General features: G+C 42.2%; 2 protein-coding genes across 2 annotated transcripts; one reads left to right on the top strand and one right to left on the bottom strand.

Annotated features, from left to right (window-relative positions):
- Positions 1-231: 231 nt before the first annotated feature.
- Positions 232-16,673, bottom strand: cep162 (centrosomal protein 162). Its single transcript, XM_030783153.1, has 26 exons — positions 16,614-16,673; positions 16,102-16,252; positions 12,365-12,517; positions 12,063-12,246; positions 11,851-11,930; positions 11,654-11,715; positions 11,331-11,361; positions 11,111-11,239; positions 10,728-10,931; positions 10,400-10,481; positions 9,950-10,304; positions 9,456-9,690; positions 9,201-9,343; positions 8,762-8,959; positions 7,489-7,626; positions 6,704-6,816; positions 6,481-6,586; positions 6,215-6,341; positions 5,941-6,104; positions 5,697-5,801; positions 4,575-4,841; positions 2,679-3,328; positions 998-1,139; positions 790-888; positions 556-690; positions 232-465 (listed from the first exon to the last, which is right to left on the bottom strand). Exons 1-26 carry the CDS (start codon positions 16,671-16,673, stop codon positions 244-246), a joined length of 4,335 nt encoding a protein of 1,444 aa, XP_030639013.1. The 3' UTR covers positions 232-243.
- Positions 16,674-17,871: 1,198 nt separating this feature from the next.
- eaf1 (ELL associated factor 1) lies at positions 17,872-21,811 on the top strand. Its single transcript, XM_030782526.1, has 6 exons — positions 17,872-18,104; positions 18,911-19,005; positions 19,318-19,454; positions 19,588-19,754; positions 20,249-20,461; positions 21,710-21,811. Exons 1-6 carry the CDS (start codon positions 18,002-18,004, stop codon positions 21,757-21,759), a joined length of 765 nt encoding a protein of 254 aa, XP_030638386.1. The 5' UTR covers positions 17,872-18,001; the 3' UTR covers positions 21,760-21,811.
- The last annotated feature ends 2,709 nt before the right edge of the window (positions 21,812-24,520 follow it).

Raw genomic sequence — 24,520 nt, 5'->3', positions numbered from 1 at the left:
AAAATAAATATGCTTTGTCCTAGCACCACTTTATTGCTAAATAATGCTGAGGATATTTCCTCATTTGGTCAGTGTTTTGTCCTTGTCATAGGTGTGAAATTAACAGTAAACATGCTGGTTTATGAATGTAACAATAAACCCAGAGATGGACCAGAACCACTACAATACCTCACTGACAGAAGACAGTCACAGCATTGACCAACACACACCCATGTTCCCAGAGTAAAGCAGACTGGAGACACCTCAGGAGCTCCAGGCCAGACGCGTAGGGGGAACTGTAGAGCTGGCTTCAGGTACAGGGATGACGACTCCTTGTCTCTGGAGTTCTCTGAGCACGTCCAGTATGGAGTCCAGCTCCAACCGGAAAGACTCCAGCTCTCGAGCCTTTCCCTGAGCCAGCTTCTTCCAGCGCTCCAACTCCGCCTGCTGCTCCTCCTCCACCACCACCCGCGTCTGAGCTATCACCTGCACCATAGCACAAGCTTAGTATATGCTCTCTGTGTGTGTGTGTGTGTGTGTGTGTGTGTGAGAGTGTGCATGCAGGCATCTACATACCTGCTGTAGTTCTCTCTCTCGCTGGGTGTATCTGAGCTCCATGGCTTGGATCTTTCTCTCCAGGTTGGTGAAATGTTTCAGTTCTGGGCTGTGGGCCTCTTTTGCTTCCTTCAGTTCCTCCAAAAGCTTGGCCAGCTATGCAGAGAAGACAGAGGGAATTGTTACTGAGACATCAAAAACATGGAGGGATAGGTAGATGGATGCATGGATGGAGATGGACTGCGTTTTGCCTACCTGGTTCTGAAGGGTCTCCTCTCTCAGCTTGTATATCGCCAAAGATTCCTTAGTCCCTTGAAGTTCCTTCACTTGCTCACGCAAACGATGCAGCATTATCTACAGAGAGCGGTACGACGAACAGAAATGTCAAGTCATTACCAGATGTATCAGATGGAATGGAAACTAGCATACGGTCAAAAATGTGACGAAAGCACCGAAAACGTACTTCTTGTGTGCTTAGCTGATTGGTCAGTTCAGCTACTTTAGAAGAAGAATGCTCGAGGGCCTGGCGTGCAAGGAGATGCTCCATTTCCCTCTGGTGGTTGGCCTTAAGCAAGGCAAGCTGCTCCGCATGCCGTTCCTGGGCCCTACAGACAGCAAAGGGTTAACGGCCTAATCCTCCACTCGGCAGCACGGGAGGAGTTTATACAACCTGGTGTGAATAATTCACCACAGAAGCATCTGATTTAACCAATTAATACAATTTAATTTAATCTTGTGGTGCACAGCAGGGTCGAAAGAAACAACAGAGAATAACTAAGAGGGATAACGATTATGGGTCCAATCGTTTTTATGCACCCAGGCAATTATTGTTTACGAAAATAAACACATGCAAAATACAAAAACAAAACAAATTAAAAAAAAAAACCATAATGCACAGTATTTTTCTAAAGCCAGTAATTTAGAATAGGTTCTATCATTTGTTCTGTGTGCCAAGTGGAAAAACCCCACTTCATCTGCTTCATGAAGTCATGGTAACCACACAGCCTACTGTGAAGTTCAGCAAGGGTGAATACGCAGGAACTAACACAATCACTATGAAGGCATTTTGGTTCAGAAACTCAGGAACTGATGATGTGCAATTACTGGGTACAGAGATCCCAGCTGTACACAAACAAAGCAAACACAAACATTTTAAGCCACTACAGAGTAAACAATGCTATCTGTGTGACTGTGTCCCTTCTTCGGTGTGACATTACAGATGAAAATCTGACTGGTGGAGGGCAAAACCGCTCTTTTTCACTCCCTCGTTTTGGCTCTGCTTTTTTTTCACACACATGCTGGGTTTCTGAAAGCTGAACTATTAAAAGTCTTTGCTCAGGCCTGCAGAGCAGTCTCAGCGGCGTCTGACAGGATGGCTAGACGTGACGATTGCTCTGTTTACTGACAGATCGCTGGTTCTCCAAATGGCAACAAGTTATAACCTGACTCATTACCGCATTACAAAAATGCCTTTAAAGCCCTTCGGTTACGATGTTAAAACTACTTCACGCGATCACTCATGAGTAAATCCGAGAAAAACAAAAAGGTTGTCGATCTGAGGGGTCATTGCATTTTTTCTTTGAAACAGTAAAAATTCACTGCTGTTCAGTTTGCACTGCTGTGTTATGCTTTATGCCATATATATATTCATCCAATTTGGTTCAAGGTTAAATTTTTACATCTTCTAACTTAGACACATCTGATAGTCAGAAAATGGTACTTTCACAGATGAATATGTCATGATTCAAAAAAGACTTTTGTGACTCATTAATCTGTGAGGGAGAAAAAAGACCATCACCACATGTTTCCAGGGATACATTAGAAGAGTTTATGAAACAGTGTTTTGAACTGCACTGCCAAACTATCTGACTGTCAGAGAGAAGTGATGGTGGAGACTGTGTGCTGGAACGGGCATGGGGTGATGGGTGGAGCGTCATTACTTATTTGGATTTTTTACAAAACAATGCGACTGTTTGGGTTACGTATCTACACAACTCAACTGAGAACAATCTGCGATTCCATGTACTTTGAGATGGAACGATCCAAAAATGACTCATAAGGTAAGCCCAATTGGAAAACGGACATGCAGTGCATATTTGTGAATGTGTCTGTGTATTGGTGTATGGATGTGTGGGTGTGTGTACCTTTGAAGCTCTGCTTCGGCTTGTGTGACAGCAGCTTGCAGCGAGACTCGCTCCTGCTCTTTTTGAAGCTCCAGCTGCTCCAGTCTAAGTCTCAATCTGTCGCTCTCCAGCTGTACCTCAGAGATGTGGGATCCTGAGAAGGCGGTGGGCTGGTAGTCTTTCTCATCCTGCGTGGGGGGGAAAGTCTCGACCCCCGCTTTCTCAGCCGCCGCCGCGGCTTCTTTGATCTGGCCCGGGAGTCGTTTGGTTTCTGCGCCAGCTCGTTCGGGCCTAGGGGCGGAGAGCATGGTTCGTCTCTCTCTCTGCAGGCGTTCCACGGTACGGGTGAGCTCCTGGATGGTGCGGCTCTTGGCGGCCAGGTCCTGGTTCAGACGCTCGATGCGGTAAGCCTGAGCTGCCTCCGCTTGACGCTGGTGCCGCGAGGGGCTACGCTGGGGCTTGTCTTGGACCTGATGGAGCTGCTCCCGGGCAGAGGTCAGCTCCGCCCGCAAGGCCTCCTCTCGGCTCTGGTGGGCCTCCTTCACGCGCTCTAACTCCTGCTGCAGGGCCTGAACTCGGGACTCCCACTCCTCACACGAACGCCCCTGTACCTGCTGGCTTTTGTCTGTCAACTGCTGTTCCAACTCTGAGATCTGCTCCTCATATTGGAGCTACAGAAAAACATCCACACACACATAACCTAATTTACACACTTTAGACTTCCAATTCCATGGTATGTTAAATGAATGGCAACGTAAAAATGTTTAATCAAGACAAAGGCCTTTACCTCCAGCTTTTATACACTGATTAATAAACATACAAGAGCATTTGTGCATTTTTACCTATTTATAGACAAAGGTACAAGTTTGAATCAAAATATAAAATGAAGAGCTCCTATAAGATCTGTTTAATGTATCCTATCCTCAGATTAAATTCAAGCAAGAGCTAGAGACACGATACATCAACAGAATTGAGATCAACAATTTTTAATGTTGAGCTATCAATAGAAATCCAATTTTGACCAAGGTCTCTCTGCTCTGCTGTTCCACACACGCCTTCTCCACCAAAAGGCCAAATTCCTGGATGAGAAATACGTTTATAAGTCTCCCGAGAATATTATCCCCATCCCTTTTGATGACTGCTGTAGAAATGACAAACTGATAAATCTTTAAGCTTTAAAAGCCAGCCTTTCCAACAGGGAATGGTTATTGATGAACAACTCTGGTGTACTCTCTAAGGGGAAGTTCAGTTTTGCACATGCATGGGTCCAGTCACCTCCTTGTGGTTTAACTGTTGTGACAATGTTTTGGATCACATTCTAGATCTGAACACATCACTAGATTACGTCAATATTCAGTACTGACTTTAGTGGTTTACATTTTGAGTCCAGTAAGTGCATCAATATATGGCTTAAACAGAATGCGAAGCTATTTTAGTCAGCCTGTTCCAATCATTCAGAAAAACATTTGTAGGCAAATACAGCTTTTTTTTCTTTTTTTCGGTTGACATTTAAAAAGTCATTGTTTTGAAAGGCTCCTTCAAGGGCACAACAAAACAAAGTAGTTTCGAGTTTGTTTCAGTTCATTGTGGACATGAACATTTTTGATACATTATACATTTATTAAATATCAAAGTAGCTGATGGAACACCATCTAAGTAATTTAAGCAGAAGTAAGGACTGCAATGAACTTCTCCTTCAAGTCTAATTTAATCCAGACTCCTGTCACTGAGCAACAGTCTTGGCTGTTTATCAAGGTCCATTTCATTCTCCTCCACGCTGAGTGGCTTTGCGTTTTATTTGCTCTGCCGATTAATTAAATCACGGCTGCTTTTGTTTGCGTTCTATTTTTTTTGTTCTCCCCACTGCACTAATCTGACGGAGGTGGTTGTCATCTCCCTCAGTGCTGCATCTTTTACCTTGATTTTATGGAACTGCTGTTCCACGGCTCTCAGACTGCGTTTGGCATCCTCATCACGACCCTCCAGCTCGGCCTCCAACCTGTGGATGCGTCTCTCCAGCAGGGCCACGGTCTGAGGTGGGGGTTGAGGGGCCGCGGAGGGCTTGCCGCCACCACCTCCTCCTCCTCCACCCCCCTCCACTCCGACCGCAGAAGCCGCGGCGTAGATCAAAGCCGGCAGGGAGTTTGGGTGTCTGCGCTTTATAATCTCCTCCATCTCCTTGACCTGAAAAACGCAGTTCAGACTGATATGACGATCTCTCACACATACGCCTCCTGTCTAAACCTTCTCTTTTACAGCCATTAAGACAGAATAAAGAGGACACAGAAACCCTGCCACTCAGTGTGAAGGCACAGAGGTGTGAGCGATACAGTTACATTTCTGTCACCCACAGAGGCAAATGAGTTCATACATTTTTACATAATCCCTCATACGTTTTCAGACATGCAAATGAAGAACCAGTAATGTTATTAATCTCAAACTGGCCTTTTCAAATTCATGGTGTGATACTCTTTTCATAAAGAAAAAAAAAAAAACCTCACATCAGATCTTAGCACATAAAAATAATCTACTCTCACAATGAAAAAAAAAAAAAAAAAAAAACAAGGAGGAGGCAGTGTATCATGAGAAGCCGGAATCTGAATGAGCAGAAACAGAATCTGTCGAGCTGTTCTGAGTGAGGGTGAAGCAGAGTATCTGACTGATGCCGGTAATGCTGCTCTGAAGCGAGTCGTGTTCTTTTGCGATAACGGAACTCGTGACGGATTAGGAAAAGAGGAGCGGGCCGCCCAGACAGAGAGAATGCAACTCAAGGATGTGCTCCAAGTCTTCACTAAAACCCTCTGAGAGCGCCCAGATGACTACTCTGTAATCATGAGACTGCTTTTAATAGACATGGAAAAGTACATTCTGAAAAAAAAGAAAGAGAGAGACTGCACCGCGTGAGTGAGGGATTTGAACGCACGGGTCAAGAGGGTTTTTGTCTTTATTGGTTAGACTGATCTTAAAAACAGGCACTCAGATGGAGCATGTTCTACTTCGTCGATACGATGAAATGACATTGCGAAGTACGTAACCCACCTGTCGCTCCAGGTCCTGAATTCTCTTTGCGTCACTGGCTCTCTCCTTTACTTTCCTCTGTTCCTGACTTGTTCTCTTGCTAACTTCTAACTTCAGCTTTTCGACCTGATAAGATGATATATACAGATCATGCAATGACTCATCTGACCAAACGGTCATCAAAAAACACACACACACACACACACAAAAAAAGAAAACACCACTGACAACAAGTTGATGTGTGAGTCCACCGTGTGTGTCACACCTGTTCTGTCAGTCTCTGTGTTTCTGCATTGGCAGCTCTCAGTCTGGCTGCATCTTTATCCAGCAGCTCTTGGTTCTCAGCATACCAGTGCAGCCTCCTCTTCAGTTCAGCCACCTCCTCTTTATGTCTGTCCTCCAGCACTTTCACTTCAAAGTCTCTGTCGCCTACCCAACACAGAGTTTTAGTCCAAACCTCACTTTTTACTTATGGTCTGGCCATTCAACTCTCTCTCTCTCTGTCTCTCTCTCAGACAGGCATGCTACCCAGTTTTTACCTGAGGTATGGATCAGCTGTGTTTTGGCAAGATTTCTGTCTTTTTTCATCATTTCCAGATCCACCTGAAGGGCTTGCTTCTCCTGTTTCAGTCTTCTAATTTCCTCCTGAAGTCGTGCCTCGTTCCTCTACACTCATACGTGCGCGCACACACACACACACACACACACACAACACACACACACACACACACACACCACAGACGTGCTGAGAAGGAATATATGAGCAGAGTTCACCTAAAAGCTGTCTTTACTGAACGTAACTTACCTGTGCAGCCTCAATCTCTCCCAGCAGCTCTCTGATTCCATAGTTCTGTTCACCAGTGCCCACATTACCTACAGTCCTCTCACCGGTGCTCTTATTCAGTTGATCCCTAACAAAACACAGAGGGAGATGAGGCTTGTTGGAAAGAGGCTCACCTTTTGTTTAGAGATGAGTGCCATCAAATCTGCTCAAAGAGACGTATGCAGGTGTAGGTGTAATGACTCACTTGGTAATAGCCAGTTCATTCAGGAGACGCTGATTCTCCGCCAACATGGCCTCTTCAGTGCGTTTGCTTTGAGCTCGCATGGCTTTCAGCTGCAGGTACAATTTTTCATTCTCCTGTTGAGTTAAAATCCATATCAAACACAGATAAACGACAGTAGGAGACGACAAAATTACAAGCCCTCAGGTGAGAAGTGAAGGAAAGTCCGCAAATGCTTTTTCATTTAAAGTAAGTAAATGAATTGATATAGTTACATGGCTCTTCCTCCCTTACTAGGGGGGATCTCTATTACCACAGAGAGGCTGAATTCTATGAGTTTTGAAATACTGCATTAAACGAAAAGTGGCTGATGAAAAGAGTTCAGTTTTGATTTTAGGAGGAGAGATGTAAGCTGTTCCTAAGTATATAAGATCCTTTGTTTGTTTCATATCGTTGGGTTTTGGAAAGATAACTGGCTTCAGTATAGCTGAATGTGATTTCTTTCACTCACACAGCCAAGCTTTCATCAGTATAGATCGGAAATGGGGAACGGACTGAAACTGTTAAGATCATGGCACAGGGCACACATTTCACATGAATCATCTAGGGACTGCATTCTAAAAAGAGAAATTTTTATCTGGCAGTCATTTATCCGGCAGTTATATAACCTTGAAACATCCGTTGCATAAATTTGATGAAATTCAGTGAAAGCCTGACTGCCACAGACCACAATGATAATCCGGTAGCTATAGCATTTGGGTAGGGGTCTGTCAGCTGTCACAGACAGACACAGAGAGAGGTCTGCTCACCTGATGGTAACCCTGAATAAGAGTCTCTTGCTCCTTCACCTCTTTCTCTATGAGTCTGAGTTTCTCCTCTGTGATTGGATCTGAGGCCTCACCAAAGCTCCATCTCCTCCTCTTATTGGTTTCCTCAGCACTCCGCAGCTACGGAGCAAGCAAATCACAAGAGCGGCCTCATCATTTCCCCAAACATTCAGTGCAATCCAGTCAAACAAATACTGTACAGCCAAGTAACTTGACTCTTATCTACATTAAGACTGTGACAGGTCCTCGAGAAGGCCCTAGTTCACTGTGATGGGAAAATGCAAAGCGTCTCTGATAATGAAGCCAAAAGCTCGTTGTTGACCTTCTGAATATTCTCAGACATCTCTTCATTGCCATGATTGGAAAATGCTTTTTCAGCACCATACACACACTATTCACACCACTGTAAGAACCACAAGTTGCTTTTGTCTATAAACATTACATCCAATAAAAAGAGCCCATTGGGGAGAGGTAAGAATAGAGGTCTCTTGACTAAAGAAACACATTTTCCCCAACAGTGAAACAGTCAATTTCTTGTATATTTCAATCCATCTTCGAAATCAACTCGGATGTTTTAATTGTCTAATGGACAAATCAATCGTTTTTGTTTGTCTCAGCAAATGCTTCTACTGAAAGACAGGATCCACCAGTGTTTTGAGTTGTTTTTTTAGTATTTAGAATTTTGCTTTTATTTTGTATTGCCTTTGTTAACAACGCTATTTCGTGTAAAGCTGCCAAACTGTTTCTAGGACATTATAACTCTAACCATGAGAGAATCAAAAACATGGCAAAATTGTCCTTAGGGTTCCAGATCTTAGGTGTATTCAGTAGGACCTCATTATCGTGAACATAAAGGACGAATACACAAGTGTGCAGCTCTGACTGAAAATGTCCTTTAAGCTTTACAATATCATAGTGGAAAACATAAAAAAAACTGCATAGCTCTGCCTTTCGGTCTTCAGTAATGTCAGCCTTCAAGGAAGAAAAAAAACATCCTCGACCTTGGGGTCAATGGAGGATTTCACAATAGTACTACCTATTCTTATTTCCAATTACGACATTTCCCACAAAATCAAAACACAATAAACCCCATTACTAAATCAGTCGACTTCAGGACAACATTACCAAGGTTCATTACCCAAAGGACCTTTCCGTCTGTTGTGTAAGTTCTTTTTTTCTGAGGTTTGCTGTGTGTGTGGGCATATATGTGTGTGTGTGTGTGTGTGTGTGTGTGTGTAAGCACAGGCACACTAACTTTGCTCTGTAGCACATAGTTTTCTTGTCTGAGAGAAGCAAGCTCTCTGCTATGCTGTTGGCATAACTCCTCCTCTCGGATGTGGAGTTCTCTTTCTCTCTTGGCTAGCTCAAGACGCATTCGCTCCAGAGACGATCTCTCCTGTGCTGGAGCTGTACTACTAAAGGGCTCCTCCTCGTTTGCATCCTCCTCCTCCTTCTACACCACACGCGCACACACACACACACACACACACACACACACACAATAACAGAGTTCAGAGGTGCGCAAGCACCGATGTTAAGCCCAGACAACTTGGCCTCAACCTAAAACTGAGCCCTGGTTACATCACTGAATGAGTACAGTTATGTCACCCAGAGTCACTGTCTCGATGTTGAGTGGTTTTACTTTATATCTGTTGGGCTATTTTTTTTTTTTATGAAATAAGCATTTTACTCACACTTGTCTCAGAGTTCTGGTTCAGGGCTTGTTGAGGACTTGCTCCCTGGAGACCTCCTCTTTCAATCTGGTGCTGAAGGAAGGCAGCAAAAGACTGGACGGATGCAATGAGATCACCGCTCAGTCTCAGACTGGGGTCTGCCGCTTAAGGAACACAAAAGGTGTTACAAAACAGCACATAACACATTAACACCACTCAGCAACACAAAGTAATGTGCTATTTTAACACTGTCTCTAACAAACATGTTGTAGTAACCTTTGGCAGTGTCGTTTTGACTGGGAGTTGAAGTCTTGTTTGACCTTTGGCTCTGAGGCTTTCTCTGGGTCAGTGTGAACGGACGCTTAACTGCTTGGCTGGTCTTGCCTCGTGTAATAGGTTTCGTTGCCAACGGCGACGCTCTGCTCTCTGTTCTAGTGCTTCCTACAGGAGGAACTTGAGTCTTTTTCGACGATACAGGAAGAGCAACAGAAGGTCTGGAGCGTCCGGTAACCTACAAAGATAGTCAAAACAATACCTCATACATTTCAACATAGGAAAGACAATATGATCCTCAGCTGCTCTTTTCTTCCATCAGAATTTCTCTGTAAACCAGAGTCAACTCTTCTGTATTCACAGACAGTGCTCAGCAGAAATATAATGTTTAATACTGAGAGTAGTGTGATACAGAGAGAGTTATACGTAATATTAAAACAGCCATTCTTTCGCGTCACGGTTAAATCCAGTCCCTGAAAGCTGCAGGTGAATCTCACCTGACGTTTCTTGCCTTTGACAGTGAAAGTGCTGTAGGTGAATCTCACCTGACGTTTCTCGCCTTTGATGGTGAAAGTGCTGTAGGTGAATCTCACCTGACGTTTCTTGCCTTTGACGGCGAAAGTGCTGCCCGGTTGCTGCGAGAAGTCCTCCTGCTCCTGCATCAGTCTCTGTATTTCTTCAGCAATTTTCTTTTCTCTCTGACCAGAGGAGGCCAATGCCTCCTCCATTCCTGTGTGCAGCTCATTATCCACTCCTTTAAAAGCTCCTATCAGGACTGCGTCTCCGTGGCTCTCCTCTGAGGACATCCTGAATGAGGACTGTGCTCTGGTATCTGCGGACACAGCTGCCTCGCTGTGGAACAAAAAGAATTCACCCAGTCACATATTTTACCATTGTGACTAACAGGGTCTGGTTATGATTTGAGCTCTGTTCTGAGTTAGACCAACCTTACGGGCTGGAGGAAAAAGCCACGGGTGAACCCCGACTCTAGGCCAATCGGACGCATCAGTTCTTCTGCGGTGGGCAAGTCTGAAATTCACACAGAGAAGCCCACAAATATAATGACTTATCCTATGTTCACAGACGCAGATCTTAAAATAAGTCCTTTAACGTAATAAAGCTGACTCAGCTAAAAGATATGTTTCGTATTCTAAAGCAGATCCCGTAGGTCTGTCTGAAACAGTCCACGCAAAGTGTTTTATTAAAGCTATTCTAAAGGCTCCCCGCCCGGTTACTCAGTCAAACTGCTCACAGATGAGGGAGACGGAGGCTGACCTGACTCTGCGGTGGAGGCGTGTCGGAGCGTTCCGCGGGAGCGCTCCGGCGTTGGGGACGGAGCCGGGCTCCCGCTGCGCTCCTGAACGGCAGGGCGGGAGCTCTCCACGTGCTCCTCCCTGCCCTCCGCAGAGTGACTGATCTGTCTGTATGCCTCCTGTAGGGCTTCCATTTCACTTACCCCGCTCTGAACGTAGGATTGGCCTGAAAGAAACAGGCACCGAAAAACGCACAGACACAAACACAAATGTTAGTAATCGATACATTCTACGGTAGCGGCATAAAGTGACGATTCAGTCAATTTCATCTTATTCTGAGTTTTCATGTTTCACCAACCACAAGGCAATGTCATGAAATAAAACTTTCTTCAAGACCTGTTGCACCTGGTTGTCCCTCCTCTGTCACTCTGGGCTCTGTCCACACCCCTCTCCCCGCCTCCTCCCCTGTGCTCTCGTGACCTACTGCTAGGGGCAGAGCCCCATCCGTCGAGTTCAGAGAGTCATGCAGAGAGACTACAGAGAGATGCAAAGCCTCACAATAACACATTTAAACTTAAATAAATACATAATTGTCAAAAAAAAACACACACACACACACACTCACCTTTTGCAAGCATGCCATGTCTCTCAGGTTTCTAAAACAAAGTGAAACTATTGTGAGCATATAAGGCACGGCCTGTTAGATAAGACAGATACAGAAGGTCACACTCTCTTTACCACTTATAAAAACTACAGAAAAAAAAAACAAAACACTTGCTCTCACTGTAATTCTTTTGGACTGGATGTGTTTGAGCGCCCAATAATGCTGTCTGAGATACTGCAACCTTGTGTCTATTTGTAAGCCATCCTCTTAACACAACAGAACTTTTCAGATTTAGATTTACGCAGCATATTCTTTCACCGACGCTTAAAAAGTGTTGTTTTTACCTTTTGTAGAATTTTTTCTTTCTCGCTTGGCTCTTCAAAATCCTCGCTGTATGCAGGGGAAGCTACAGAAAACAAGTGAATTGTCCTTATGAAACAGGTACTGTATTTCTGGCGAATTCAAATATAGGATTAAGTTGAATGGATGTCCATTTCGAAGATGACAGATGTGAAATAACTGGCCTTGGTAATGCTTTTACCTGGAGCATCATTATCAGAGCCCTCAGCTCTGTCATTCTCTTTTCTACGACCTTCTCCTTTCGACGTCACCTGTTCGCTTCTATAAAAAAAAAAAAAAAACACTTAAATTATGAGAACGTTAAAGGTCACGGTGCTTGGTAACTCTTGGTAATTCCTTAGAGGCACTACACAAGCCCACTATCATTAAAGAAAAAAAGGCGTAGATGGCCACCGTTGGTGGGTGGTGGAGGTGGTGTCCCCAGACTCCGGTTTTCTTCTCAGTCTGGTATAATCCACAGTAGATGAAGGCTCTTTTTCAAGATTGGCGAAAAATTTGCCCTTCTCGTCCTCCTCGTCGAGGGTGTCCAGCCCCAACCTGGCAGCACTCGCACCAGGACCTGAGGCCACCAGAGAATCTGCGTGCAGCCAGGGACAGAACAAAAGATGTATCATAGGTTACGTCACAGGCCAGAGTCCAGAGCGCTACGGAAACTCACAGGGATAAGAGTGTGTAGCTGAAGCTGGTCAACTCACCCTCTGGCTCTAGACTGTCCCTGCTGAAGATAGCTGGTTCCCGACCCTCCTCATCCTCAGATCCACGCTCATTGAGCTGCTCCTCATCCACCTCTTGGATGGGTTGAGATTTCCTTTCGGACTTACGGAAAGTCTTTCCAGACGATAGTATTCCTGCCAATAACAAATGAGTGGAAGCGTTTCACTCAGCGTTAACATTACCCCGTGCATCATTTGCAACCATATGCTGTAACAGTACGAGGTTGCTCAATTTCACACATTCTGAGTAAAGGCAGATAACCAACTTAATTTGGTTATTTCCATTTCTGTAATGTGCTTTGTAATCCTACAAAAAGCACAAGCCTTAGTATATTAATGAGCCTCCAGAGAAAAAAAAAGAAAAATGCAGTAAATTAGTTTAAGCATCAGAGCATTACAAAAAAAAAAAGGCATAACCGCACCACACAAAATAGTACATTTGCACTTAGTCATTTGGCAGATGCTTTTATCCAAGACAGCTTTAAATATACGTTATGAGTTCCAATCAAAACAAAAGCAAATAAAGAAGAACAACAAAGCCACATCAACAGCGGTTTAACTTTTAAATGTGTTCCAGATTTCTCCATTATACTCTTCAGAATCAGTTAGTCATAAAGTTTATGCAGGATAGATGAATGGACGGGGTCTGTTTATTCCGGGTATTGTTTTGATCATTGTAAATACAGATTGGATATAATTCTCCTATAAGAGGCTGGTGTAAAAGTGGTAAATGTAAAATCGTGGTGTGACAGCTGATTCATAAATTCAAAGGTCATTCCAGTGCGCTGTATAAAGCCCCGTCCAAATGAACTGACTGTTCATTTAATGCTGGTAACCATAACAACTGACAGACTGTTTATAGACAGAGCATTTCCAAAGCATTCAAAGAAAGTTACAATTTATTGTCCTTATGAATAACAAATGTACGGAGGAAAAGTATAAAATAAGCTTTCTTTGTGATAAAATGGCCCTAAAACTCATTTACTGCACAGACAAATTCACAAAACTGTTTAAAAAAAAAAAAATTGTTAAACTACCATCTAAGTCTACTTCCCTTTCTTTAGTGGACTCTTCTACAAGGACAACCGAGCTCATAACAATCCTTTACCATCTCCACTCGAGCATGACTCATTATCACTGCTCTCCACATGCATGTCACTGGTGTCTGAGGGACTGGAACACTTCTGCCCTGACACTCCAGAGACCTGACAGCTTTCAGGTGTTGATGCAGCGTGTCTCGATGCCTGATCGTTGGAGTCTTTCGGCCCCTCTGCGTCGGGAGAGCGTTCGGGCGTCGGGCTTCTCTGCCTTGAAGCATTGTCGGATTTCGTTTCGGGGCTCGTTTGCCTGCCTGCGTCGTGGGACGGCTGATTGGCCTGGTGGATTTTAACCAACTGGTGGACCCTCTCCAGGGCTTTGCTGCGGGGTTTTGGTGTGGGTTTAATAGGGACTGCAAAACGCGGTCAAAACAACAGGGAGGAGCAGAAAGAATCATAAAAACAGTTAGGAAGAAGAAAGAATGTCATGCAGTCATGGGGAAAGAAAAACAGAAAAATAGGAAACGTGGTTTGGATTTTAGTATGTGGTAGAAGACACAAAGCATGAGCGGCATGAAACATTTTGACAGGAGTTTTAAGGAACAAAAGCTCAGGTCATTATGCCAAATTGCACAGATTACAAAATCTCTATAAATCACTTTAAATTTCCTGGCAGTAGCACTCACTGAGCTTTTAATGGAAGTCATTAACTCAGCTCAGCTGTTGACATAAAAGGGACATGGCAAATTGGAACATATAGACTTAAGTGCCTCACACAAATGGGATTCCTGCATTCTAAAGGACAGCTAGTGTGACAACGTGGAACATGTACCTAGAGGTTGGCTTTCTCTCGAACTGTTCTCCCTTTGAGTGTCCACATCCTGAGAAGTTTTAACTTTAACAAAACTGCGTTTAACGGGCTTGTCTGCAAAGAGCGGGAAGAATGAGAGACAGGACAGACAAAGTATGCAATCAGAAGAAATTAAAAAAAGAAAAAAGAAAAATAAGCAGGGGGAGCAGACAGATATGAAGCAATTCAGAAACCGAATGAATGCTGTTTCGAGGACATAAAAAGTGAAAAGGTGGAGAGGCCACGACAAACGTGTCAAAGCAGATAATCATTTTCTACCGAAAATTTGTTTAAAGACACAGGGAACAGGTAACCACAGCCCAGTTTATGTGAGAGCTTCCTAGTGAGGAGGCAGTGAGTTTAGCTCTAGGAAACCGAGAACTTAAGTTCAGTCTGTGTCCATTGGTTATACAAACATAAAGGATACAGTGAGTAAAAAAGGACTCAAAACAAGGAAAAAAAAAAAACTCGCTGACAGCCAGTGCTGTGGAGTCGGAAGCAAAACTGGGTTACTGGAGTCAGAGTCGGTGGTCGGAGTCAAAGGTTTTGTACCGACTCCACAGCCCTGTATGAAGCAGTGCTGTAGATTTGGAGTTGGAGTCGGAGTTGGAAGCAAAATTGGGTTACTGGAGTTGGAGTCAGAGTCGGTGGTAACATAAATTGAGGAGTCGGAGTCAGAGTCAAAAGTTTTGTGTACTGACTTCACAGCACCGCTGACAGCCACGTGTAGTACAAACACAACTTCAAAGACGCGTTTGTAGAATCTGTTTCTTTTCCTCTCATTAAATCATTGCTCAACATGTAGACTAACTAAACATGACACCAGTTAAAAGAAACAGAAAACGACAGACTCCTCTAACTGCTTCATCAGTTGCACTTTACATTCCACTGGTAGCAACATGGTGATGTTCAAAGGCTCATAAAAAGATCATATACGAGAAGGTCAAACCATCAAAAACAGGTGATCAACATCATTCATTTATTCATTAATTTTCTAAGCCGCTTATAATAATTAGGGTCGCAGGGGCTGCCTGAGCCCATCCCAGCACTCACTGGGCGAAAGGTGGGAAAACACCCTGGACAGGTCCCCAGGCCATAAACATCATGTAATGTTAATTACACAGGAACTAAAGAATGAATTACACATAAAATATCATGACCACTTACAGTTAGAGGCCCTAAAAGTTAAGGTATTAAAAGACACAGTTTACTGCAAAGTGACCAGTTATTTATTTTTCTTTTAAAAAGTAATACCGGTGCGCTCTTTGAAGGACATTTACTAATTCATCAAACTCCTTTGAAACCTGTTAAGAAAAACAATGAATGCCCTAAGCAAATATCACATGCAGCAAACAGATGTTCAAAGGGATCAGAGGACCTTGAAAGGCTGATATATAAACCAGCCTTACATTTATTGTGAATACAAAGACCCACACTCCTGTTTGCTTTCCTGCAACAGCCTGTTCCATTAAGCAACTCATTTTGAATTTCTTCATTCTTCTTTCAGTGTCATATGTTTGAAATTTGTTTACATCATTCAGGTCAGAAAAATGATCGTTTGTGCATAGTGCCCTCATGTGAATAGCTCTGAACACTGCATTTATTCCTAAACCACCAAAAAAAAATCTCTAACAAACCAAAGTAATTTCTCCAATTATCTTGACAAACCATCAGAGCATTCAAATCCACTTAAAAGACGTCCATTTAATACTGCTGAAAAGCTACATGTGAAACTGCACAATCCATACTCATACAGGTGGACTCAAAGCATCACAGCTGATCTCAGTTAAATTGACTGGCGCTTCAGAGACACGCTCTGCTTCTTCACCTACCTTTTCCCTCCTCGCTATCATCGTCCTCTAGCCACCAGGGCACAGATACCGTGGACTTCTTAGCAGGCTTCTTAGGGGATTTTCCCAAGTTGTCAAGGACACTGGGCCGCTTAGAATTGCTACCCAAATCGACAGAGTCATCAGAAACAGACTGTGAAGAGATGAAGAGAGCAAATGCAATGAAGTATTCATGTCATTTGAGAATCTGCTCAGAATTTCTGTTTAGAGAATAAATCTGTGTGTTACTTAAAGATCATGCTAAACGTATACACATAAAAAACAAATAATCTTATTAGACTTGTGATTATTTACGCTGATCCATATTTTTCCCCAAAACTTTAACATGCTAATGGGTAATGTGATATACTGCAGCTGAAAAATGTAAAAGATAAATCTCAGAATTACCCACCGGTCATCAGCTGAATCGTAGAACTGGTCAAATAATCTTGACAGTCTTGATAAACTCACACGGCTTAGTTTACTATAGTTGTTATAAACATGGTAAATCTCACCTCCTTAAGGAATTGTTCAAACTGTTCGTCCAACTCCTCTTTCGTCAGGCGACGGGACATCGTTCAGTCTAAGACAAGCGTACAATAATTATGGTAAACAGAGGAGAAAGAACATCGGTTATCAGCACTGAAGTGAGTTGACAAGACATGCAAGATAACTGGTCAGGTTGACTCAAAGTTGGAATCTGTCAACTAAAGCCAGACAGGAGGAGTCTAGTAGAATCAGCTAATTTGCTAATAAGTATGCTAACACATAAGCCTTTGGCGAAAAGTAGATTATCTCTGATTTTCGAGTTGTTTCAAAACAAGTATTTGCAACCACGGGAGATTAAAACAGTGTTAACAAAAGCATCGCTGTTGGATCGTAACTAACTGGTCAGACCGGACACAAAGCTAGTAAAGACATTATGATCAGCTTTTACTGACGTGAAAAACAGTCAGGACAAAATTGTCGTGATAACGGCTGGCCTACATCTACAACACAAGATTGGCTAGCTTGAAATTTTTCTCCAAGTTAACGTAGCCGTTTTACCAAGTTGTCAGCATTTCCTTAAATCCATATGTTGTCAGTCACCTATACCTGTTATGCGAACTACATAAAGACGTCAAAAGGAAAACAATAACGTTACTCAGCCGGTTAGGAATCCATGGAAACGACAGCTGATTTTGAGAGTGTTGACTTACTGTCGGGTGATTTGGCTTGTGCAGAAAACACCTCCAGGTTTCTGAACAAGATAAAGATAGGATAAAAACTAGATACATTCCCCGGTTACTTTGTTATTTCCCTAAAAAGTTTTTGTATTATCTCAAAACAGCAGATTTTGCATTCAAATCCAGCGACGTATGGTACCTTGTGTTGTAATCCTTAATGTAAAATTTAATTTGAATTCTAATTAAGAAGTGTAACATTGACGTTTATTTGGCTACTTAGCAAAGGACACCAGATTGAGGAGTAAATTGGATTGTTCGCGGGCTCTCTTCCGCGCCGCATTGGCCAATAGAATGCATAGACCCACTCTAGAATACAGTCGAACAGGAGAAGCTTGCAACTCATTCCTCGTTTATTATTACACTTCAACACGAAGTGTTGTCATAGTAATTGTCTGTTGTTTTATTAGTGCCATTATTTAACTAGCTGTTGCAATTTGAAATAGGGACTTTTATTTAGGCGGGCCTTTTATTTACGTTTATCATTCCCCGGAAGCAAAAACTACTTGCCCTCGCAGTGTTGTCAAAGTTGTTTTGGTGGTTGTTTGTTTTTTGAGTGAAATCGGCAACTTGCTTTCTCCGGATGCTTGTTTTGCCTTAATATTTGTCAACTAATTTGAATGAGATATTACCTGCACTAAATATTTTCATAAATGTAAATACTTTAATCAAACGAAGTCATGAATGGAAGTTCTAATCCGCTTTTGGACAAAGAAGAACATGTCTTGAAGCTTGGAGAGAGCTTTGAGAAGAGACCAAAATCGTCGTTTCACACAATCAGATGTAAGTCTAACTTCAAAATACAGTGCAGTCGGTATCATTAAGGTTTGGGCATTTTAACTTCTAACTGTGATTTGGGTAACATGCGGAAATATGTTTTTTACCTCAATGTGATGCTTGTCATAATTTGCTTATAGGCGACCGCAAGCTAAATTCATTCGGCGGCTCTTTGTCCGAACAGTTCCCACTCCTCAGTGTTATATATGCAGGCAATTTCCGAGACTTAAATTCACTTGAATATTAGATCAACCACTTTGCTGGACTAAATAATGTAAGAATGCATACCCCGTTAAATACGGTTCTCACATGAATCGAATACATTGCTGTAAAATAACAGAGGACTACAAAAATGTGACCCACTAACAGAATTCAAACCTTCGGAGTAACTCAAAAGATGTCTTCAGATATATTACGTAATTAATTAGTGTGTGGCTTTCTGCTGTGATGTTAAATATAGCAGCCCATTGAGTCAAATACTCTCTCATGACAAAAGGTCGCGAAGAGTAGTTCTTGTCTACAACTTGCCTAAATCATAAATTCAAAATAATTTTCCTAAGTGTTTCAGGAAAGCCTGTTGTTGCTGTCTTTGAGTTATGTAACTCAGTAGATCAGGGGCATGTAATGAAACGTGGAAGAGAACATCTCATCTTGAGTTTGTATGGAAAATCACTGAAAATTTGGAAGCTGTTTTTCATGCTGTGTTTAGGCTGTCCAAGTGTTGTCTTGTAATAGAGTTGTTAATGAGATTCTCTGCACAGGGAGTAGATTTACTAGTCTTTTCACTGTTATATTGTCTCTTTTTGTAACAGATGACTTTAAACCAGCCTCCATTGATACTACATGTGAGGGAGAGTTGCAAGTTGGCAAGGGTGATGAGGTCACCATCACATTACCCCATATACCAGTAAGGTTTCTTTATTCTGATGCTTTCCTCTAATGCAAGAGTGTCAAAATCCAGTCCTGGAGGGCCACGATCCTGCTGTTTTTATTGTCGGCCAACTAAATTAAATCTCTGATTGAAGAGTGTGTTTTCAAGGTGAAAATCAACAGGTAACTAAGAGGTGAAAACAAAAATCGGCAGGACCCTGGCCCTTCAGGACCGGATTTTGACACCCCTGCTCTAATGTAAGGAGAACCAGTTATACACCGCCTCTATACAATGCACTTTAAATTGATCTGGCTCTGATTGTCATTCATCTTTAATATTTCCCTAAAGGGTTCCACACCACCAATGACAGTATTCAAAGGCAACAAAAGGCCATATCAGAAGGACTGTGTTCTGATCATCAACCATGACACTGGGGAGTACATGCTGGAGAAGTTAAGCAGCAGCATTCAGGTCAAGAAAACTAGGTAGGCTCTACCTCTGACCTGAAGCTACTATCTTTTAAGTTATCCAAAATAGCAAATTATTCATATGTTTTTGTAACAGTCAGCACACAGTTGTACGTGTGAGTGAATGCTTGTTGTGTTCTGTGTGTCCAAGGGCTGAGGGCAGCAGTAAGATCCAGGCACGGATAGAGCAGCAGTCAGTCAGAGCTTCTCAGCCTAGTTCACAGTTCCGGGCCCTCACCAAGCCAGGGGCGAGCGCCAAGACCTCCCCTACTAAAGACAACCCCTCTCCTGAACCCCAATTGGATGACATCAAAAGAGGTGAGCACCGACATGCTGCAGGTCCACCCACGAACATGACATGATGAGCGGCGGGAAGATTGCCTAAAGCGAAGTCAAGGCAGTTCAGCGACGGTAGAGAAGCAGAGGCGCCGTTAAAAGGCGCGACAACAAAACCTGTTCCAGGCAGCTGCTTGCACGAGATACAAAGAGAGCTCCAAGCACAACACACTGTGCTGCTGATTGCAGGCTTTAACCTTTCATCTTAGTGCTTCTTCTCACCAAGTACATTATATGTCCAAAAAGGGTGTTTGTGTGCGTCCTGACAGGGCCATCAGAAATGTGATTCTTTAATGTATATATACAGTCAAGTGACTGAACGTCATCCTGGTGTGTTACAAAATGAGCGAGAGCTCTACAGTATCTAGTGGATGTCGTTTGCGCTCTGATGTGTGTAACTGAAGAATGTGATGGATCCCAGTGCAATGTATGGACTCCAGCAGTCTTGACTCTCTCTCTCTCGCTCTCTCTCTCAGAGTTACGGGCTGAGGTGGAGGTCATTGAACAGATGAGTAGCAGTGGCAGCAGCAGCTCCTCGGACTCGGGCAGCTGTTCTGGAAGTGGAGACGACAGCTCCAGTAGCGACGGGGAACAGGAGGGTCCACACCCTCACCTGTCCCCTAACCGTAGCTCCATGGCCAACGGCATCGACAAGCCACAGGGCAGCACGCAACTAATGAACACACTGAGTGAGTATGAAAGACCACAATACCCGCCTGCGACCACAGATCCAGGAGTTTGACTGCGTTACTAGCAGATACCCTTTTAGACAAGGACTTTTAGAAAACTATGGCCCTGTTTACACCTTGTATTAAGATCTGATTTTGGTGATCCGATCCTAAGTGGACAGCTCAAAAGTACAGGTGTAAACGCATCCAATGCGTATTGAGGTCACATCGAGATCCAATCACTCAGACCACATTCGGAGGTGGTCTGGACTGCATACGACCACATTCTTATAGCAGTGTAAACGCGAATGCGAACTAGACCACATTGAACGACCACCTAGTCAACTGACATCCTCTGCTTAAGCAATTCATTTGCGCATGTGCATATTGGCCAGTGGCGTCATATTAAAGTGTGACAACAGGCAACAACAACAACAACAGGCAAAATGGATATTGTTTTGATTTCCTCTTCTTCTTCTTCTTCTTTTAATTTCTGACAGACTAGGCACAGGAAGTGCATTCAATGCCTCCCGCCAATTCAAAACAACAACGTTTAACATGAAGAAGCTTAACGTGCAATCAATGATCGCCAAATTTCTCTCGGACATCTCTTGTCAGAAACGCCTCCTCTCAAAAAATCCAAACCGAAATCCTAGGATTATGGTCGTTATCTCACATTAAGCGTTTTCCTCTCCATTGACACCCATTATAAGGGAACAGCTTAACATGCCTTTATGTCCCAAAACAACGATCAAATCAATGATCACCAAATTGTCAAATGTCATAAGCACGATCTCCGATCAGAAAAGCAAAACTGAAATTCAATGAAAGGGGTTACGTGTTGGAAATGATTTACATGCTTATTTGCATATAAAGCGAGGAAGTGAGATCCGATCTCAAGCGGTCACTCGAGACACGGATTTGAAGGCTAGGTGTAAACGGACGCACTTGGAGCTGTCCGCTTGTGATCGGATCACCAGAATCGGATCTTAATGCAAGGTGTAAACAGGGCCTTAGAGACAAGTTTGGTTTGATGCTGAGGGGCAGTAATATACATAGACAAATCAGTTCAGTCTCCTACCCCTGCCTTTCCCACGCTAGCACAGGCATATATGGGTGTGAACAGATCAGTGTTTTCTTTTTGCTTTTGCTTCTGAAATGTGACAAAACTATGTTTAAAAAAAAAAAATGTTGTTTATTGGTTGGTTTCTTCTCCTCTCAGTTGGAAGCCTGATTCGGTTAAAATAATTCGAATGTTTGTGTCCACAGGGAACGACCTTCAACTGAGTGAATCTGGCAGCGATAGTGATGAGGACTGAGAACTCCACAACAACTCAACTCCTCACTCCCTCCCCACGTCTGCTCCTTCTCTTTACGCTTTTATCTCTTTGCAGCAGTTATGTGACAAGCTTTGTTCATATTTAAAAAAAAAAAGAAAGAAAGAAAAAGAGATAAAAAAAAAAAAAAAGAGTGTATTTTATTAGATGTATATTTTGTTGTTTCACTATTGTAATATGAGCATGTTAAAGAAAAACTAGTATAGGTATTCCAACAAACTGGACATAGCTATCTTTTGAATCATTTTATACTGTGTGGTTTTCGTTGTTTATACATAGCATTGCCATGAAGTCTTAGAATTTTGGAAACGTAACCACCTTTTTATCATTTAAAGAGTTCTTTTGGAAGGATGATAGAATTTTTATTAATAATTTGATTACAATTCAAAGGAAGTCAAAGTTGAAAGTGAAGTTGATTTGTTTTTAGAAAGAAGAATGAAGCATTCAACAAACTGTACAGTGAGTTTGTAAATACGGAAAATTCACATATTAACATTTCTTATCTTTGCAAATCCAGTTTCCTTGGAAACTTGGGTTTATGGTGTTGGAAAAGGAATGTGCCATTGGAGCTATTGAATAGTTTTATGACTTTTAGGAGAAGAGTTACCTTTGATGTGGTGAATTCAAGCATACGCTTATATCAAGCACTTAAGTATTAACTTCTTTGGGTATTTCGGAAGTTTTCTTTATATGATTCACCTTAAAACAACTCTTGCAGTGTGGTCAGGATTACGGTCTGTTTACAAACTGTTCAGACGTTTAAACTGCCTGTAATTGTGGATGAAATGCCCTGTATCTGATATGTCTATATCATATTACTTCAGTCCCTTGTTTGGTTTGGCCATTAAAAAAAACTGTCTACAGAATAACCAACTAGGTCAATGATCTTAACATATAGCCTTAAGAGATTAGGGGTTTAAATATCTTCAATAAGCGTGTTTCCATCAGGAAAACAGATTTTGATGTCTGGAATGTACACGGTAGTCAGACTTTTCTCTCACAATGTGCATTCACTGAAACCAGTGCTAACACATTCAGTATGAATGTACAGCAGAAACTAGCTTTAGGTTTAATAGCGGAACATTCTGGATGATGTAGCTGTTATTCAGTGTCCTTCACTCACGCCCTTCCCTCAACAGTGTCAACCTTCCACTGTGTTGCATATCTCCTTAGCAGCTATACACGATAAATTAATCACTTTTGTTTTTCCAAATATTTATGAAATGTTATCATTTTGTTTTTTGTGTGACATTGAGGTGCAATAAAATTTGCTCATGTCCTAAAACAGCTTACTGTGGGTTTTTAATGCACTCTTAATAAAATATATGTATAAATACATATATATAGCTAGATAGATATGTATATGTATACATATACACAAACACGACCATATATATAATATATATTGTTTAACCTTAAGCCTATGCATGTTTTTTATGTGTATGTTCGATCTTCGAGTGCTGTGCGATCAGTTGAAAGTGAACCTCATTTGAACACTAGGTGTCAGTAGAGTCCTTTCCAGTGCCGCTTGCTCCGGTTTTGTAAGCACATAAGCACACTTTGATTTCATAAAGTAAAACCAGCCGCACTTATAACTGGGTGCTGAGTGTGCACTGTCTCGGCACATCCGCAGCCTTCACATAGAAGTCATTTCGAGAGTCTTGGTCACATAATAAGAATAATAAGAAAACAATGCCCGTGAAGGTCTCCCAAACTGACTGTATGTTTAACGTGACGTATAGGAAGAGTCTGGTTTTGTAGGTCATGGGTAAGAGGACCTGTCAGGGCTCAGCGGAGGTCAAGGGTTCTGTGAGAGGGACATATGGACATCAAACCACTTGAAAACCCCACCCAAAGCACTTACTTACATACCTGACTGTTCCTTTAATGTACTTAACTGAGACCTTGAAAGGCCATGTTTCCTTTGATGTTCTAAACTGACTGTTACTCAAAATGAAGCACGCGTTTAGCCGAACAGATAAAAAAGCTTTTCAGCTATGATTACACAAGTGGCATATTTACGGAAATTATTCTTCTGTCGTTCACCACCTGATGAAAGAATGGAGAAATATCCTGAAAGAGAAAGCGATTCGATAAGAGACTCCCCTTTCTTCTCTAATCTCTGTCGGTATTTATCTCGGTTATTGCTGATTTATGATCAGTTATTTATGATTTATTTTTAGAGGGAGTTTGATGTTTTAAAATTGAATTATTCAGTTTTTGAGTTTGAGGACTAAAGGGCAATTTGATATAGAATGTTTGTCATTTTCCCTGACATTTACTGCCCTATTTCTTACACAGTGAAGGGTAGCAACAAAACCAACTTCTCAGCTTCATGTCCATACCTCTCAAATGCCCATACCTCTTAAATACCACAGCATGTCTGTTATTCACTCTGAACCTACAGAGCATTTCTGTGTCTGGGTGCGAGGTTTCGTGAACAACAAAGATTTACCAATAACTTTTTTTTTTTTCCTTTTCATACTATTTTGATTATTGTTATGTAAAACCTGTGTCATTACTAGAGTAAAGGAAACAGAGAGACTTGATGAAGTTGGTGTAATTAGCTTCATTAAATGATATATTGTTCTTAAATAATTACTTACAAAGCCAAGTGAAATTTACAGATGAACGCCTTCAGTTAGAAAATACACACAATACTATACACTGAGCTTTTGAAAATACAGTACATTTCCCTGTGATGCAACATTAGTCAAGTCACATTAGGGAGTATCTCTTCAGG

This window comes from Chanos chanos, chromosome 8, assembly GCF_902362185.1.
Source record: "Chanos chanos chromosome 8, fChaCha1.1, whole genome shotgun sequence".
NCBI classification, from domain to species: domain Eukaryota; kingdom Metazoa; phylum Chordata; class Actinopteri; order Gonorynchiformes; family Chanidae; genus Chanos; species Chanos chanos.
Note: the sequence above shows the minus strand (reverse complement) of the source record. Positions and strands in the feature narration are given on the sequence as shown.

What these genes read in the sequence shown, in the direction of transcription:
- cep162 (XM_030783153.1), bottom strand. Translation starts at nt 16,673, where the DNA reads ATGTCCCGTCGCCTGACGAAAGAGGAGTTGGACGAACAGTTTGAACAA. An exon ending in GGACAGTCTAGAGCCAGAGG is followed by an intron (nt 12,247 to 12,364) that starts GTGAGTTGACCA and finishes GGCTGCACGCAG; the next exon opens with ATTCTCTGGTGGCCTCAGGT. An exon ending in ACCAGAACTCTGAGACAAGT is followed by an intron (nt 8,960 to 9,200) that starts GTGAGTAAAATG and finishes CGTGTGGTGTAG; the next exon opens with AAGGAGGAGGAGGATGCAAA.
- eaf1 (XM_030782526.1), top strand. Translation starts at nt 18,002, where the DNA reads ATGAATGGAAGTTCTAATCCGCTTTTGGACAAAGAAGAACATGTCTTG. An exon ending in ATTCAGGTCAAGAAAACTAG is followed by an intron (nt 19,455 to 19,587) that starts GTAGGCTCTACC and finishes TGTGTGTCCAAG; the next exon opens with GGCTGAGGGCAGCAGTAAGA. An exon ending in ATTGGATGACATCAAAAGAG is followed by an intron (nt 19,755 to 20,248) that starts GTGAGCACCGAC and finishes TCTCTCTCTCAG; the next exon opens with AGTTACGGGCTGAGGTGGAG.